The sequence below is a fragment of the Arachis duranensis genome, chromosome 6 (genome assembly GCF_000817695.3).
Source record: "Arachis duranensis cultivar V14167 chromosome 6, aradu.V14167.gnm2.J7QH, whole genome shotgun sequence".
Taxonomy (NCBI): Eukaryota; Viridiplantae; Streptophyta; class Magnoliopsida; order Fabales; family Fabaceae; genus Arachis; species Arachis duranensis.
Genome location: NC_029777.3, coordinates 97833557 through 97846650, shown reverse-complemented (window position 1 = coordinate 97846650; position 13094 = coordinate 97833557). Strand labels below are relative to the sequence as shown.

Sequence of the window (13094 nt, the reverse complement as noted above, 5' to 3'; positions counted from 1 at the left end):
GAGAGAGGTGACGTGTAATGTAAGCGTACTTGGTTGAGCGGCCCAGCCCTGCTCACCACCCTTGATTTTCTCAGGGAGGGCATAGTTAACAGTGAGTACACGGCCGTAGAGTTCAGCGCCATCCATGTTATCCATGGCGGCAGCAGCGTCCTCCCTCTCAAGAAATGTAACAAAGCCAAACGACCTGTGCTTCTGCGTTGCCTGGTCAAGTGGGGTCTTAACATCCTTAATGTCCCCGAAGGGTATGAAGGCTGCATGAAGTATGGACTCGTTAACTTCCTCAGCTAAACCACCCACATATAGAGTGTTCTTCTGCACTCCTTGCATCATTGCTGCCATTGTTTCTTGCCCTCTCTTGGTGACTCGCAAAGTTGTCAAGAATGAGTTCCTACACAGGCACAAAAGAGGAGCATAGGAAAGAAGAAAGTAGGAGCCTAACAAAATGTAAATACCTACAAGGACTCATAAAAACACAAATAGAGAAAATAATCACAATTACGAAATATCAAAATACTATTATGTTATAATAGCTCAAAATGCATAGTGTTCAAACCTGGCCAAATTACTACTTAGTACTTAACTTTAAAACATATATAATGGTATTTAGTTCATACTCCTAACAAATGAACACGCCTCCAAAAAAAAGGCAAGCATTCGAAAATAGACAAACAATATAGCACATTCCAGAAACATCCAAAAATTCCAACAACATTCATTCCACTCATTGTCTTCATGCAATCACACAATCAATCTAATAGGCAAACACTCAAACATGACATATATAATTGAAAGTAGAATTAAAACTCTATTAAAAAAAATGCCATGTAAATTATAATAAAATCATAAATAATCACACAAAAACAAAACTATATTCTAATGTAAATCCAGAAAATGCACAAATAGAAAGTCAACATCACTGTATTTGTTTCCTATTCTTAGAGCACAGATACCCTTCACAATTTTAACACTTACCTAAGTTGGTTGTCAGGTGCAAAACATGTCACTGTTGTTCTTGTTATATCAGAACAGCTGGGGAAAAAATGATGCATATTAGCATTAAAGAAAAATTGAAAACTAGGGAACTCCATGAGCAAAGAAAATTAAACAATTCCTTGAGCATCATGATACATAATAAAGCATATAGGATACAGACATACGATGAATTTTCAACTGTAAGCTTTAAATTTTGAAGAATGCTTTGCGATGCAGATAAACATAAAGGATGTTCAATAAGATGCTTGACTAGAAAATATACGTGTGCATGATCACAAACTAAAAGACACGGCTGATGCCATTCCACAATCTTTAATCCCATAAAGATAAGCATGGACTCAGACAAAAAAAAAACCCAGAAAGGGAAAATGAGATACATCTCAGAGGTTGACATATCACAAGAAGGTAAAACGGTATACATATTTCAGTAGAATTCGTTGTTTTGTTAACATGCCAAACACATGGAAATGGCCTAATTACTTTTCAAGAATTTCCTCTCCTTTAATATAAACATGTGAAAAATCCAAAGAGAATAAAAATAAAATAAATAACAAAGGTGGTTCTCCTTTAAAATAAAAGGATTATATACTTAGTTTAGTCATTGGTTGAAACAGTGACAAAGACGAATAGGGTTAGAGGTTTTCTCTTCTTTTCTCTTTTTTGCCAGAGCGGGCACGCAAACTTAATTGGAGCAAGGTTCTGAAAACCGAACCAGTAATCGAATAGTTTTAGTTATTGGTTTACTAGTTTATTAGTCCAACCGGTTCAACTATGGTTCAACTAGAAAAACCGTTTTATGATAATAAGTTATAAATAATCACCCTAAAATATAATTATAGTCTAATATAAATCTTAAAATATCTTCCAAATTTAAAACACTACATGAAATATCATCAACCAAAATCTTATAATCTTATTAAAGTACAAACAAAAGTTAAATAACAAAAGAAAATATCCAAATATAAATGAAAGTTTGTCATCAATCATCAAAATCTACAAAAATTTGATGTAGATTTGTAGACAACTGACAAAATTATACTTCCATTAAAATGGCTGGATTGAATCACAACGCACAAGTTAAAGATAGAGAATATTGCCTTAATGTAGCTGAGTCAAAAAGTAAAACAAAAAATGATAGTGTTGCACAACAAACACACAATAGAGCCTGAAACAAAAAACATCCAACACAGAGGAGAGGCAGCAAGTCAGCGGAGATCGAGAGCAGGGACAGTGCAACCAAAAAATGAACAAAACAATGAAAACAAAGTTTTTTTTTTTTTCTTCATAAGAACAGAACAATGAAAACATGAAGCATATAATAAATCAAAGATCACCAATATCCAGCCATAATCTCAAAGACAACAGTAAATACACAACAACAATATAACAAATAAACAAGAAAATCCAGCAAATTAAATCGCAGCAACCTAACAATTTAGCAAATTAAAACAACAGCAGCCCAACAATTTAGCAAATTATCAATTTAACAAGTTCAAGAACAGAAAATCACAACAAAAACAAAAAAAATTAAAGATAACAAAAGAACAACACAAGAACAATTAGCAAATTAACAAGTTCACAATAACAGTTAAAGCAATAAACAGAGAATAACTGAACAATTAAAACAAAGATCAACAGAGTAGGAAAATTACACCAAATCAAATTATAGTAAATTATAAGACAACAACAACGCCAATTAAAATTTAAAAGAAAGCAACAACGACAGCAGGAACAACTAAAAGTTACATAACAACACCACCAACAATTAAATCAAAATAACACAATAAAAAGTTAGGCAGCAGAAATAAAATTTTTCAAAAATTAACAAGGATTATAAGGTTTTCAGGCTTTCAACACAGTACCAAAAAAGGCAACAAAACAGAGTACAGCACAATAGCAGTGAGCTAATCATTCAACAATTCAATCTGAGTAGCACTAGCAGTAGCAGAATCCTAATCCGAAGAACAAAAATCCAAGAACGAAAAATTCAAATAAAAAACGAAGAAACAAACCTAAGTAGCACTAGCAGAATCCTAAACCTTCGTTCTGACTTCTGAGCACTCTGAGCAGAGGGGCAGAAGCGCGACGGAGACGAAGGCCAGGCGACGATCACGACTCGAAGACAGTGGTGGATTGGAAGTGCTGCGGCTGAGCAAACGAAGGGCAGACTCCAAGACGCCGAGCTCGAGGAAGAAGCTGCGATTGGTGGGTTGGAAACTTCGAGCACCACGACCAGACGAAGACAGTGGTGCCTGAGCGCGACGGACGACGGCAGGAGCACCACGGAGCAGACAAAGACCAGGGACTGACGCCCAGCTCGAGGGATAAGGTGCGATTCTTGAATGAGGAAGAAGAGCGGACAACCAAACGACGACTGCGTTTGCCGGAGCGGGACGGGCGGCGGCAGTCCTTGCGGCGGTGGTGGAAAAGCTAGGTTTCAGGGTTTGGACTTTGAGCTTTGTGAATTTTGAACTGCAGATATGGGGAAGGAAGGGATTCTGATCTCTCTCTAGTCTTTTAAGTTCAAAACGTCGGCGTTTTTTATAAACCGGCCGGATCCCAATTTAGTCTAACCAACCGGTTCTTGACTGGTTCAACAATTTATAAATGGTTTTTAAAATAGCAATATTTTAGGACCAGTAGAAGTGTTTGGTTTTTGGTCGAATTGGTTCGATTATCGGTCCAATTCAATTCGATTTCTAAAACCATGAATAAGGAATATCATAGAAGATATTGAGAATTACTCTGTTTTCTCTACACCTTAATAATTTTACTCTTTTATCATACGAGTTAATACTCAATAATTCATAAAATTTGATTTGTGATTCAATTTAGTCATCTAATTTTCAATTGATCCAAGTTGTACTGTAAAATTTTTGTGGCACGATTAAAAGACGTGATTTTATTATTTGTGCCAAAACGATGTCGATTTATTCCTCCTCCTCTTTTTTCTTCCCCTTAATGTTTGGACTTTCTACCACCTTCAATCATACCTTTTCAAGTGGTAGCAACTAAATGATGAGAAAATTCAGACATTGAGGAGAAAGAAGAATAAAAGAGTAAAACGACATCATTTTTTGGTGACAGAAATGGATAATAAAACTAACTTAAGTCACCGTTTTAAAATTTTATGTTACAATTTGAATTAAATTAAAAATTAAAGGACCAAATTAAATTGAAATCAAATTTCATGACCATTTTAAATATTAACTCCTTAAATTACACGAGTCCATTTTTGGATTTTCCAAATATTTGTATTGTATGTCTTAGGCTTTTTTATTTGATATGATAATTTAAGGGTAAAATACTATAATAAGCCAAGGAGAATGAAATTTTACACAAATAAGCCAAATGAAAAATTGGTTCATGAATCTACCAACGCACATTACTATATAGTTCGAATCAGGTTCATTCGAACTCTATTCACACATAATTCGAATCATGTTGATTCGAATTATGCACAAACGTGCACACATACTAATTCGAATCATGTTGATTCGAATTACATTCACACACGCTGCACATAGTAATTCGAATTGAACAGATTCGAATTACTCATGATTTAATTATGTCCATTTTTTATTAAAAATTTAATAATTGATTAAAAAAATTAATAATTTAAAAATTAAAAAATATATATTTTATTTCATGCATTAAAAAAAAGCTAACAAAATATTTTATTACGAGACTTCTTTAAAATATTAGTGAGCTATCAATTCGAATTTCATACAATACTCTTTTGCGCATTTTTAATAGCTCATGAATATTTTTTTATAAATTTTTTAAATAAATTTATTTAAATTATACCACAAAAAAATATTTTATTCTATACAAAATAATTTTAAAAATGGCTTAAAAGATGTTAGGAGTACTATAAAAATTTATAATGTCCTAATGACTTAGGACATTAAAGAAATACTCTACATAGTCAATAATAATTTAGAAATTAAAAAAAAATATAGTTATAACCAATATTTACCTAAATTAGTAAAATATTACAAACTTTCATAGTATTCCTAACATTTTTTAAGCAATTTTTTTAAAATTATTTTGCATAGAAAATGGCTTAAAAATGCCCTTTATTCTAGGCAAAACAATTCAAAAAAATAGCTTAAAAAAATGTTAGGAGTACTATAAAAATTTGTAATGTCCTAGTAATTTAGGTAAATATTGGTTGTAACTATATTTTTTTTAATTTCTAAATTAGTATTGACTATGTAGAGTATTTTTTTAATGTCCTAAGTCATTAGGACATTAAAAATTTTTATAGTACTCCTAATATTTTTTTAAGTCATTTTTTAAATTATTTTGCCTAGAATAAAGTGCATTTTAAGCCATTTTAAGCCATTTTCTATACAAAACAATTTAAAAAATGGCTTAAAAAATGTTAGGAGTACTATAAAAGTTTGTAATATTCTAGTAATTTAGGTAAATATTGGTTATAACTATATTTTTTAAATTTCTAAATTATTATTGACTATGTAGAGTATTTCTTTAATGTCCTAAGTTATTAGGACATTACAAATTTTTATAGTATTCCTAATATCTTTTAAGCCATTTTTTGTGGTATAATTTAAATAAATTTATTTAAAAAATTTATAAAAAAATATTCATAAGCTATTAAAAATGCGCAAAAGAGTATTGTATGAAATTCGAATTGATAGCTCACTAATATTTTAAAGAAGTCTCGTAATATTATATTTTGTTAGCTTTTTTTTAATACATGAAATAAAATATATATTTTTTAATTTTTTAATTATTAATTTTTTTAATCAATTATTAAATTTTTAATAAAAAAATTGACATAATTAAATCATGAGTAATTCGAATCTGTTCAATTCGAATTACTATGTGCAGCGTGTGTGAATGTAATTCGAATCAACATGATTCGAATTAGTATGTGTGCACGTTTGTGCATAATTCGAATCAATATGATTCGAATTATGTGTGAATAGAGTTCGAATGAACCTGATTCGAACTATATAGTAATGTGCGTTGGTGGATTCATGAACCAATTTTTTATTTGGCTTATTTGTGTAAAATTTCATTCTCCTTGGCTTATTATAATGTTTTACCCATAATTTAATCAAAGGCTTAAATAGCAATAGATTCAAAATACAAAAACTCGACAACATAGCAAAAGATTCAATAGCAACAAAAACACAAAAAATTACAAAAAGCAACTGAGGCAAAAACGACTCAACAAACATAGCAGCAGCAATAACAACTCAAACACAGCAAATTACAAGTAACAGTTCCAGAAAGCAAAGTAAAATAATAATAATAAAACAAGATATGAGGACAGAAGACTTACCCGGATTAAGGCAGCGGCAGAAGAACGACAAGACGAAGTGACAGGAGGAAGCGTCGAAGACGAGCGACGATAGAAGCAAGGAAATGACGGGGTGAAAGGCGCCGGCTCAGACAGACAGAGAAGAGAGTTTTATGGAGGGAGAATGGGTTGGGATTGGAAGGTTTACAGGTTAGGATTGGTTCATTCCTTTTTGTCGGACCAAAACAATGTCGTGGAGCGGGCCTCCGATTTTTGGGAAAAACCCAAGAATCCTTCGAGTCGTCCGGTTTGCCGGTTCCCAGGTAATTTTCCAACTGTAAACTGGATTTTGAATTATTGAACTAATCGGTTTGCCAGATTTGGTCTAATTTTTAAAACAATGCAAAATGTGCATGAAATATTAAAAACTACAATAATGGCTTTTTTTTTTTTTGCTTATTAAAGTTTGTTCATATTATTTCAAAAAAGAATNNNNTGAAACATTTATTTATTCTATTATAATAAATTTAATTATTTTAACAATTAATTATTTTATTAAAAGATATATAAAATAATATGTACTAAATACATAATGAATAATTTATTAATTACTTTTAATATTTACAAAATATTTTTTTATAATCATAGATAGATTAAGAGAAACTATTTAAATATTTTTTATTCACACAATTTTAACTACGATGTTAATATTGATGAATATAATAATTAAATAATAAATAAACGTCTTTTTTAATTTTGATTATTTGTTTGAAGGATTAAATGTTTATTCATAATTTAAAATTTTTAATTAAATTCGAATAATCTAAGTAATTAATTTAAACGATTTTTATAAACAGTAATATGAGAATATATCAAAAATCATGCATAACTAAGTTATTTGAATAATTGAAAACCAATTAGAATTTTTTAAATTATGAAAAGGCATTCTATCTTTAGGCCATTTTTTAATACAATTTTATACTTGAGAATCTCTTCTGCCAATCATTAATACGTTATTGACATCAATAAGATAGTTGTCTGTTTTCGAAAATAAAACACAGATACATGGATAACAATGTTTAAAATGTGTTTAGAAGTAGAGATATGAACATAGAATATATTATTTTTAGAACACTATTTTATACTTTTGTATTTACTTCTTTTACTAAGGACAATAATAAATACAAAATTTAAAAAAATGGACACAGATTTTTTTATCAAAAATTTTTCTCTTTCTATCTATAAATATTATTCTACTATTATCTCTTCTTATTTTTTCTTAATTTTAGCTTCTTCTTTGCATCTCTCTGCGTTCTTTTTTTTTTTCAGATATTCTCTTTTTTGGTAGAATTTCTTACTTGATTGAATAATTAATTTATTCATTTTTATGGTTCATTCTCTTTTTTATGGCATGCTGTATTAATAGAGACTTAATTCACTTTTCTACTTTATGTTATTTTATTTATTCTTAATTTTGTTACTTTAATATTATTTTTATCTTATTGGTTTATAGACCAATTCTTCTTGTAATTTTCTGTACTCTTAGGCTGCGTTTGTTTGTAGAGACAGGACAAAACATGAGAAAACAGAGACAATAGGACGAAGACACTAAAAATTATCTTTTGTATATTGTGTTTGGATACGATGGACAAGACACTAATGTAATGTCTAGTATTATGTTTGAATACACATGGACAATACTAAAATATTATATGAAATAACTAAAATAGCCCTGTGATTCTAAATTTTCTACATCAATACAAATTAATTTAATAAAAAATAAGAGTACGTACGGAACTTAAAAAAAATATTTGAAGAGAAAAAATCAATTTTAAAAAAGAATCCGTTTTACATGAAAAAAAAGAGCTTTTGCACATAAAAATCTATTTTTATTTAGAAAACTAATTTTTTTTATTTAAAAACTGATTTTTCTTTTCAAAAAACTGATTTTTCTTTAAATTATATAAAATTAATTACAATTTATAAATTACTTTTTAGCATTTTAAAAGATCAATTTTACTTTTGATAATATTTATCTTTCAAAACTTTTAAGATTAATTATTTTTGTTATTATTTTTATTACAAAATAAATAATATAATATAAGGTTAAAATGGTATTGAAGTAAAACGATAAAAAAAAGAATTATCTACCCCAATAAAAAATTCTACAGAAAGAGTACCTAAAAAAGAAAGAGATAGAGAAAGAAAAGGAAAAAAATATCTCTGAACAATGCAATAGAAAAAATAAAAAGGATAACAGTGGAAAAAAAGAAAAACAAAATTTATAAAATTGTCCGTGTCCACTCTTCCAAATCACATGTCCATCATTGTCCTTCGTGAAAGAGTGGATACAAAAGTATAAAAAATTGTTTATGTTCAGTGTCCTTCGTGAAAGAGTGGATACAAAAGTATAAAAAATTGTTTATGTTCAGTGTCCATGTCTCTGCTTCCAAACACTTTTTAAACAAGTGTTGTCCATGTCTCCGTGTCCTGCCCCCAAAAACAAACGCTACCTTACATACTCTTATTTTTTATTAAATTGATTTGTACTTGATGTAAAAAATTTGAAATCCCACGACTATTTTAGTCATTTTGCATAATATCTTAGTTTTGTCTATGTCTATCCAAACATAATACAGGATATTATATTAGTATCTTATCCATTATATTAAAAACAATGCACAACAAATAATTTTTAGTATCTCTGTTCTATTATTTCTTTCTTAGTATCATGTCTTGTTCTGTCTCCAAATACAAACACAGATTAAATGATTGAGATAAACGAACTTAAGAATCATGCTAGCTTTTCCTAATGATCTAACAAGCTTTAGCTGATGCTACAATCATTTGCTCTTCAGAAATGCCAGCATTGCATATGTTAGCAAAAGTCCTCGAGTATTTTTTCCCATAAGTTGATAAAGTGCCGCAATGGGTCTCATAAATTTTCATCTGCATGAAACCAAAGTGGAAGAAATTAAAGATTATTATTTAATTTAACAGAGACAAATATATTGTCTACCATCTCATCATATAGCCAAACAAACCTCGTACAAGTTCACTTACATAATTCTTGAAGCAATCCCAATCATCCACAAGAGGTTGGCCTGATGGACGAACACTTGAGATCACTGATGCCACCTCATAGCCACTCTTTTCTCCAAATAAGAGATTTACAATACGTTTTATGTAATTGTCTACTTGCTCCCTCTCAGCTATTTCAAGTAATAATCTCTTTTCAGCTTCTGATTTTTCACTCGTACCTTCTGGAGCAATGCTCAACTTGAAATCATAAACAAACAATTTTTCTCTGATCTTCAACATTTAATTTCCAAGTTCAAGTACAAAGTGAAAATAGAACGAGATAAATAATTTAGTTTTGATGTAAATATCAAAGTGTATAATTTTTTTTATAAAAATGTTATTTACACATTAAAATTAGTCACTAAAATCAACTATCAATATATTTGTACATATATAAATACATGTGTGACTTAATTAATTTATTTTTAATGTGTATTTATATTCTAACATATATTTTATACTGATCACTGACTATATATGGTGATTCATTTTAGTGTACATATAGCATTGTCATTTCTTTTATATATTATCATGTAAAATAATTAGTTCATTTATATGACAATTAAGTAAAAGGTATGATGAAAGGTAATTTTTTATTTGTAACACACTATATATAAATATATAATCATATCTATTGATGTAGAAATATGTGATTAGCTAGATATTTATATAAAAATTTTGAGTGGTGCCACATGAACATCGATCTATGGCAAAATTAGCAACTACATCACCTACTATAAATATTTGATTATAATAGCAAATCTAATTTGAGTATCAAGAAGAAAAATAAAGAGAGAAAAATGAAGAAGGTGCGGGGAAATATAGGAATGGAGAACATGTTATAATTGAACCAAAATTTACAATTGTAATAAAACCTATATTCATATTTATAATAAAAAGATTGTAATGACCATGTGGGTTTGTGGTATACACACAAAGAATTTAAAAAAATATATATTTATTATAAGATATAAGAAATAAATTTAAGAAAAGGTTAAAAAAATTTGTAATACCAACGAATATTTTTTAACTGCATTCTATATTAGTTAATTGATATTAATTAATAATTATTTAAATTTTATTTTTTAAAAATATAAAATTAATAATTATTAATTACAAGTATATTTTTTCATATAAATAAGATAAATAAGATATCCGACAAAGCCAACCTTGTGCCTTAGATGGAGAATAGTAGCATCTCTTTGGCTGACAAATATTGTTGGAGCATCGAAAAAATATGCATTATTCGTTTTACTATTCTTGTTGGTGGCAGGGTTTGCACCAATGTAGTTAACCAGAAAATCATTGCTGATCATTTTATCTCCATATTGCATGACCTCAGAACTGGAGCCATCGTCCCAATGTAATGTTCTCTCTCTAACCTACATATTAAAATATTGATGTGTTAGTGATTTTAGTTATTGATTCCTATTATAAAATCTTGTTAGTTATATATTAAAATACATATTAAAATATAAAATACACTTTAACAATGAGTTAAATAATTTATATATTTATATATAAATATATAACGGTAACTGATTTTAGTGGCTGATTTTAAAATATAAATAATATTTTTATTATTTAATAAAATTTTGTATGTTATATTATATTTTTTAATTTGCATATAGTTTTAAGATTTGTAATTTTTTAAAAGAATAGTGTAATATCGTTATTTACTAAAATATGATTATAAGATTTTGCTATTGGTGAATTGTATTTTCAAAAAAAAAGGAAAAAAAATTCATTATCAACAAATTCACCTTTTAAAAATTTAAAAATAAAAAAGGACAATTTTTGCCAATGACAAATTAATAATACGCTATCGATGAATTTAATTTTTAAAATTTTAAATTAAAAATTATAATTTACCAGCGATAAATTTTATAGTAAAAAATTACGTACACTTGTATTTATATGAAATTGCTAATTATATATAAACTGTAAAATAATTTGATTAATAAATTGTTATTTAACGATTCTCAACTATTAATTTTACATGAAAACAATTGCACGTGAGTCTTTATTAAATTTTATTTATTCCTATATTTTTAAAGATCACTAACAATGCCTAATTTTTTAAATTTCACCACCCAATAAATCATATGCAAATGTTTTTGCCGTTATACCATGCACATTTTATTCATCATATGGATAAAGTTTAGAACTTTAGATAATGACTTACCCTTTCATATTGCCGTTTCAGAGTTTCTTTCCTCCCATCAGTTTTGTCACTGCCTCATCAAAACAATCGAAATAATGGATTTAATATAATATATATTATATAATATAATGGACAAAGATCAACCGATGCTATGCTCTTTCTATGTGAAGAACTAATTTTAAAAATTTTTAGTTTAGCGTAAATCACTAAAAATATTTTTGAAATCAAATTTTGTTTTATTTTTAAATAATTATCTAAATATTTCTAACAAAAATTAGATTAGATGTGTAAATTATTTATCACTTATTTGAAAAGTATATCCTTTTCTTGTTATTTTTATTATATGTTTTTAAATTTTTTACAATATAAATAAAATAATTTTAAAAAATTAGCTGATATTAACAGAAACCTAGCATATTGTAAATTTCACATTAAATGTACCTGTCTTCTAACCATGAAACACTAAAGACGTCGCCCAAGCAAGTGTCATATTCATTATCACAATAAGCAGCAAAACTCGGATCAGTTGAATTGGAAGCAGTGGTTGCGTATATGTTTAAATTATTCGTTAGAATCCCTTCGAACATGCTCCCAGATTCACATGCTTCCAAGTATATCACCTTTTCATTTGTGAATTAATGCATCAAATTCAATATCTTATATATGGAACTTGCTGCTAATTGAAACAATTCTACGTTTACTAAAATCTGATCTAGTTGATTTTTCTCAACAACTATAAAGAACGAGAGATTTAAGAGTAGAACTTACGATCTTTTTATAGCCCTTAGCGGCGTGTTTCTTTTTCAACACATCGATAAAATCGTTGGCAAAAACATTCTCACCAACCGGCATAGCTGATCAAATAATAGAATTTTGTGATTAATTATTTCTGTTTTTTTTAGTAGGAAAAATGAATTAAATGTAGATTCTAATAAACAACACACATGTTATGCAAAGTACTTACTAACGAAGCCGGGGGCACCATGATCAGCATAGTAAATAAAAATGGTGTCATTAGGGCCACTGTCCACCACTTTACCAGTGCCTCCAGTAATAGCACTTCTGTTACCACTAAGCACAGCATAAAATTTTTTGGCATTTGTATGTTCTCCACTGTAATCCTACATAACTTAAACAATCACATTCACATTCATCAGTGATATCATCATCATGCTCCATATATTTTAAAATAATTGTCATTTTAAAACTTTAGTATACCAATAATTTAATACGTCTAAATACAGTACAATTTGTATTAAAATACATTGTTATAATAAATGTATCAAATTTTTTAGTGATGAAATGGACGAAATAGGATCAATAATATCCATTAATTACAGACTTTTAATTTTTGTCTTTAAATTTTTCGACACATAATTAATAATTACTCCCTTGTTCTTTAATATAATATATGCAATATAATTAAGAGTAAAGTATATTTTTTTAAAAGAAATTTAAAAAATTTTAAAATTTTTTAATATTTAATTTAATTTCTAATATTTTAAATATATTTTAATTATACTCTTGAGAGTTAACACTATTAATAAAAATGTTAACGTAGCAATTATATAATAACGTGTCGTT

The 13094-nt window shown here is 28.1% G+C and overlaps 2 protein-coding genes across 5 annotated transcripts in view; both read right to left on the bottom strand.

Annotated features, from left to right (window-relative positions):
• LOC107494881 (uncharacterized) overlaps positions 1–6471 on the bottom strand; it is an 8226-nt gene extending 1755 nt beyond the window's left edge. Inside the window, exons 1-3 of one of the 4 annotated variants that reach the window (XM_016115919.3) lie at positions 6308–6471; positions 973–1029; positions 30–388 (exon numbers count right to left, since the gene is read on the bottom strand). In XM_016115919.3, coding sequence (XP_015971405.1) covers positions 30–339 — 310 coding nt within the window. In that variant the 5' untranslated portion in view covers positions 340–388; positions 973–1029; positions 6308–6471. Of the gene's footprint in view, positions 1–29; positions 389–972; positions 1030–3005; positions 3430–6307 lie in introns of those variants that run through there. The other 3 variants (XM_016115918.3, XM_052251336.1, XM_016115920.3) reach the window with 3 other exon arrangements.
• Positions 6472–8977: 2506 nt separating this feature from the next.
• Positions 8978–13094, bottom strand: part of LOC107494868 (vacuolar-processing enzyme-like) — a 5567-nt gene continuing 1450 nt past the window's right edge. Inside the window, exons 2-8 of the mRNA XM_021125165.2 lie at positions 12475–12631; positions 12279–12364; positions 11952–12130; positions 11532–11580; positions 10516–10728; positions 9329–9544; positions 8978–9214 (exon numbers count right to left, since the gene is read on the bottom strand). Of these exons, the coding sequence (XP_020980824.1) occupies positions 9083–9214; positions 9329–9544; positions 10516–10728; positions 11532–11580; positions 11952–12130; positions 12279–12364; positions 12475–12631 (1032 nt within the window). The 3' untranslated portion in view covers positions 8978–9082. The remainder of the gene's footprint in view (positions 9215–9328; positions 9545–10515; positions 10729–11531; positions 11581–11951; positions 12131–12278; positions 12365–12474; positions 12632–13094) is intronic.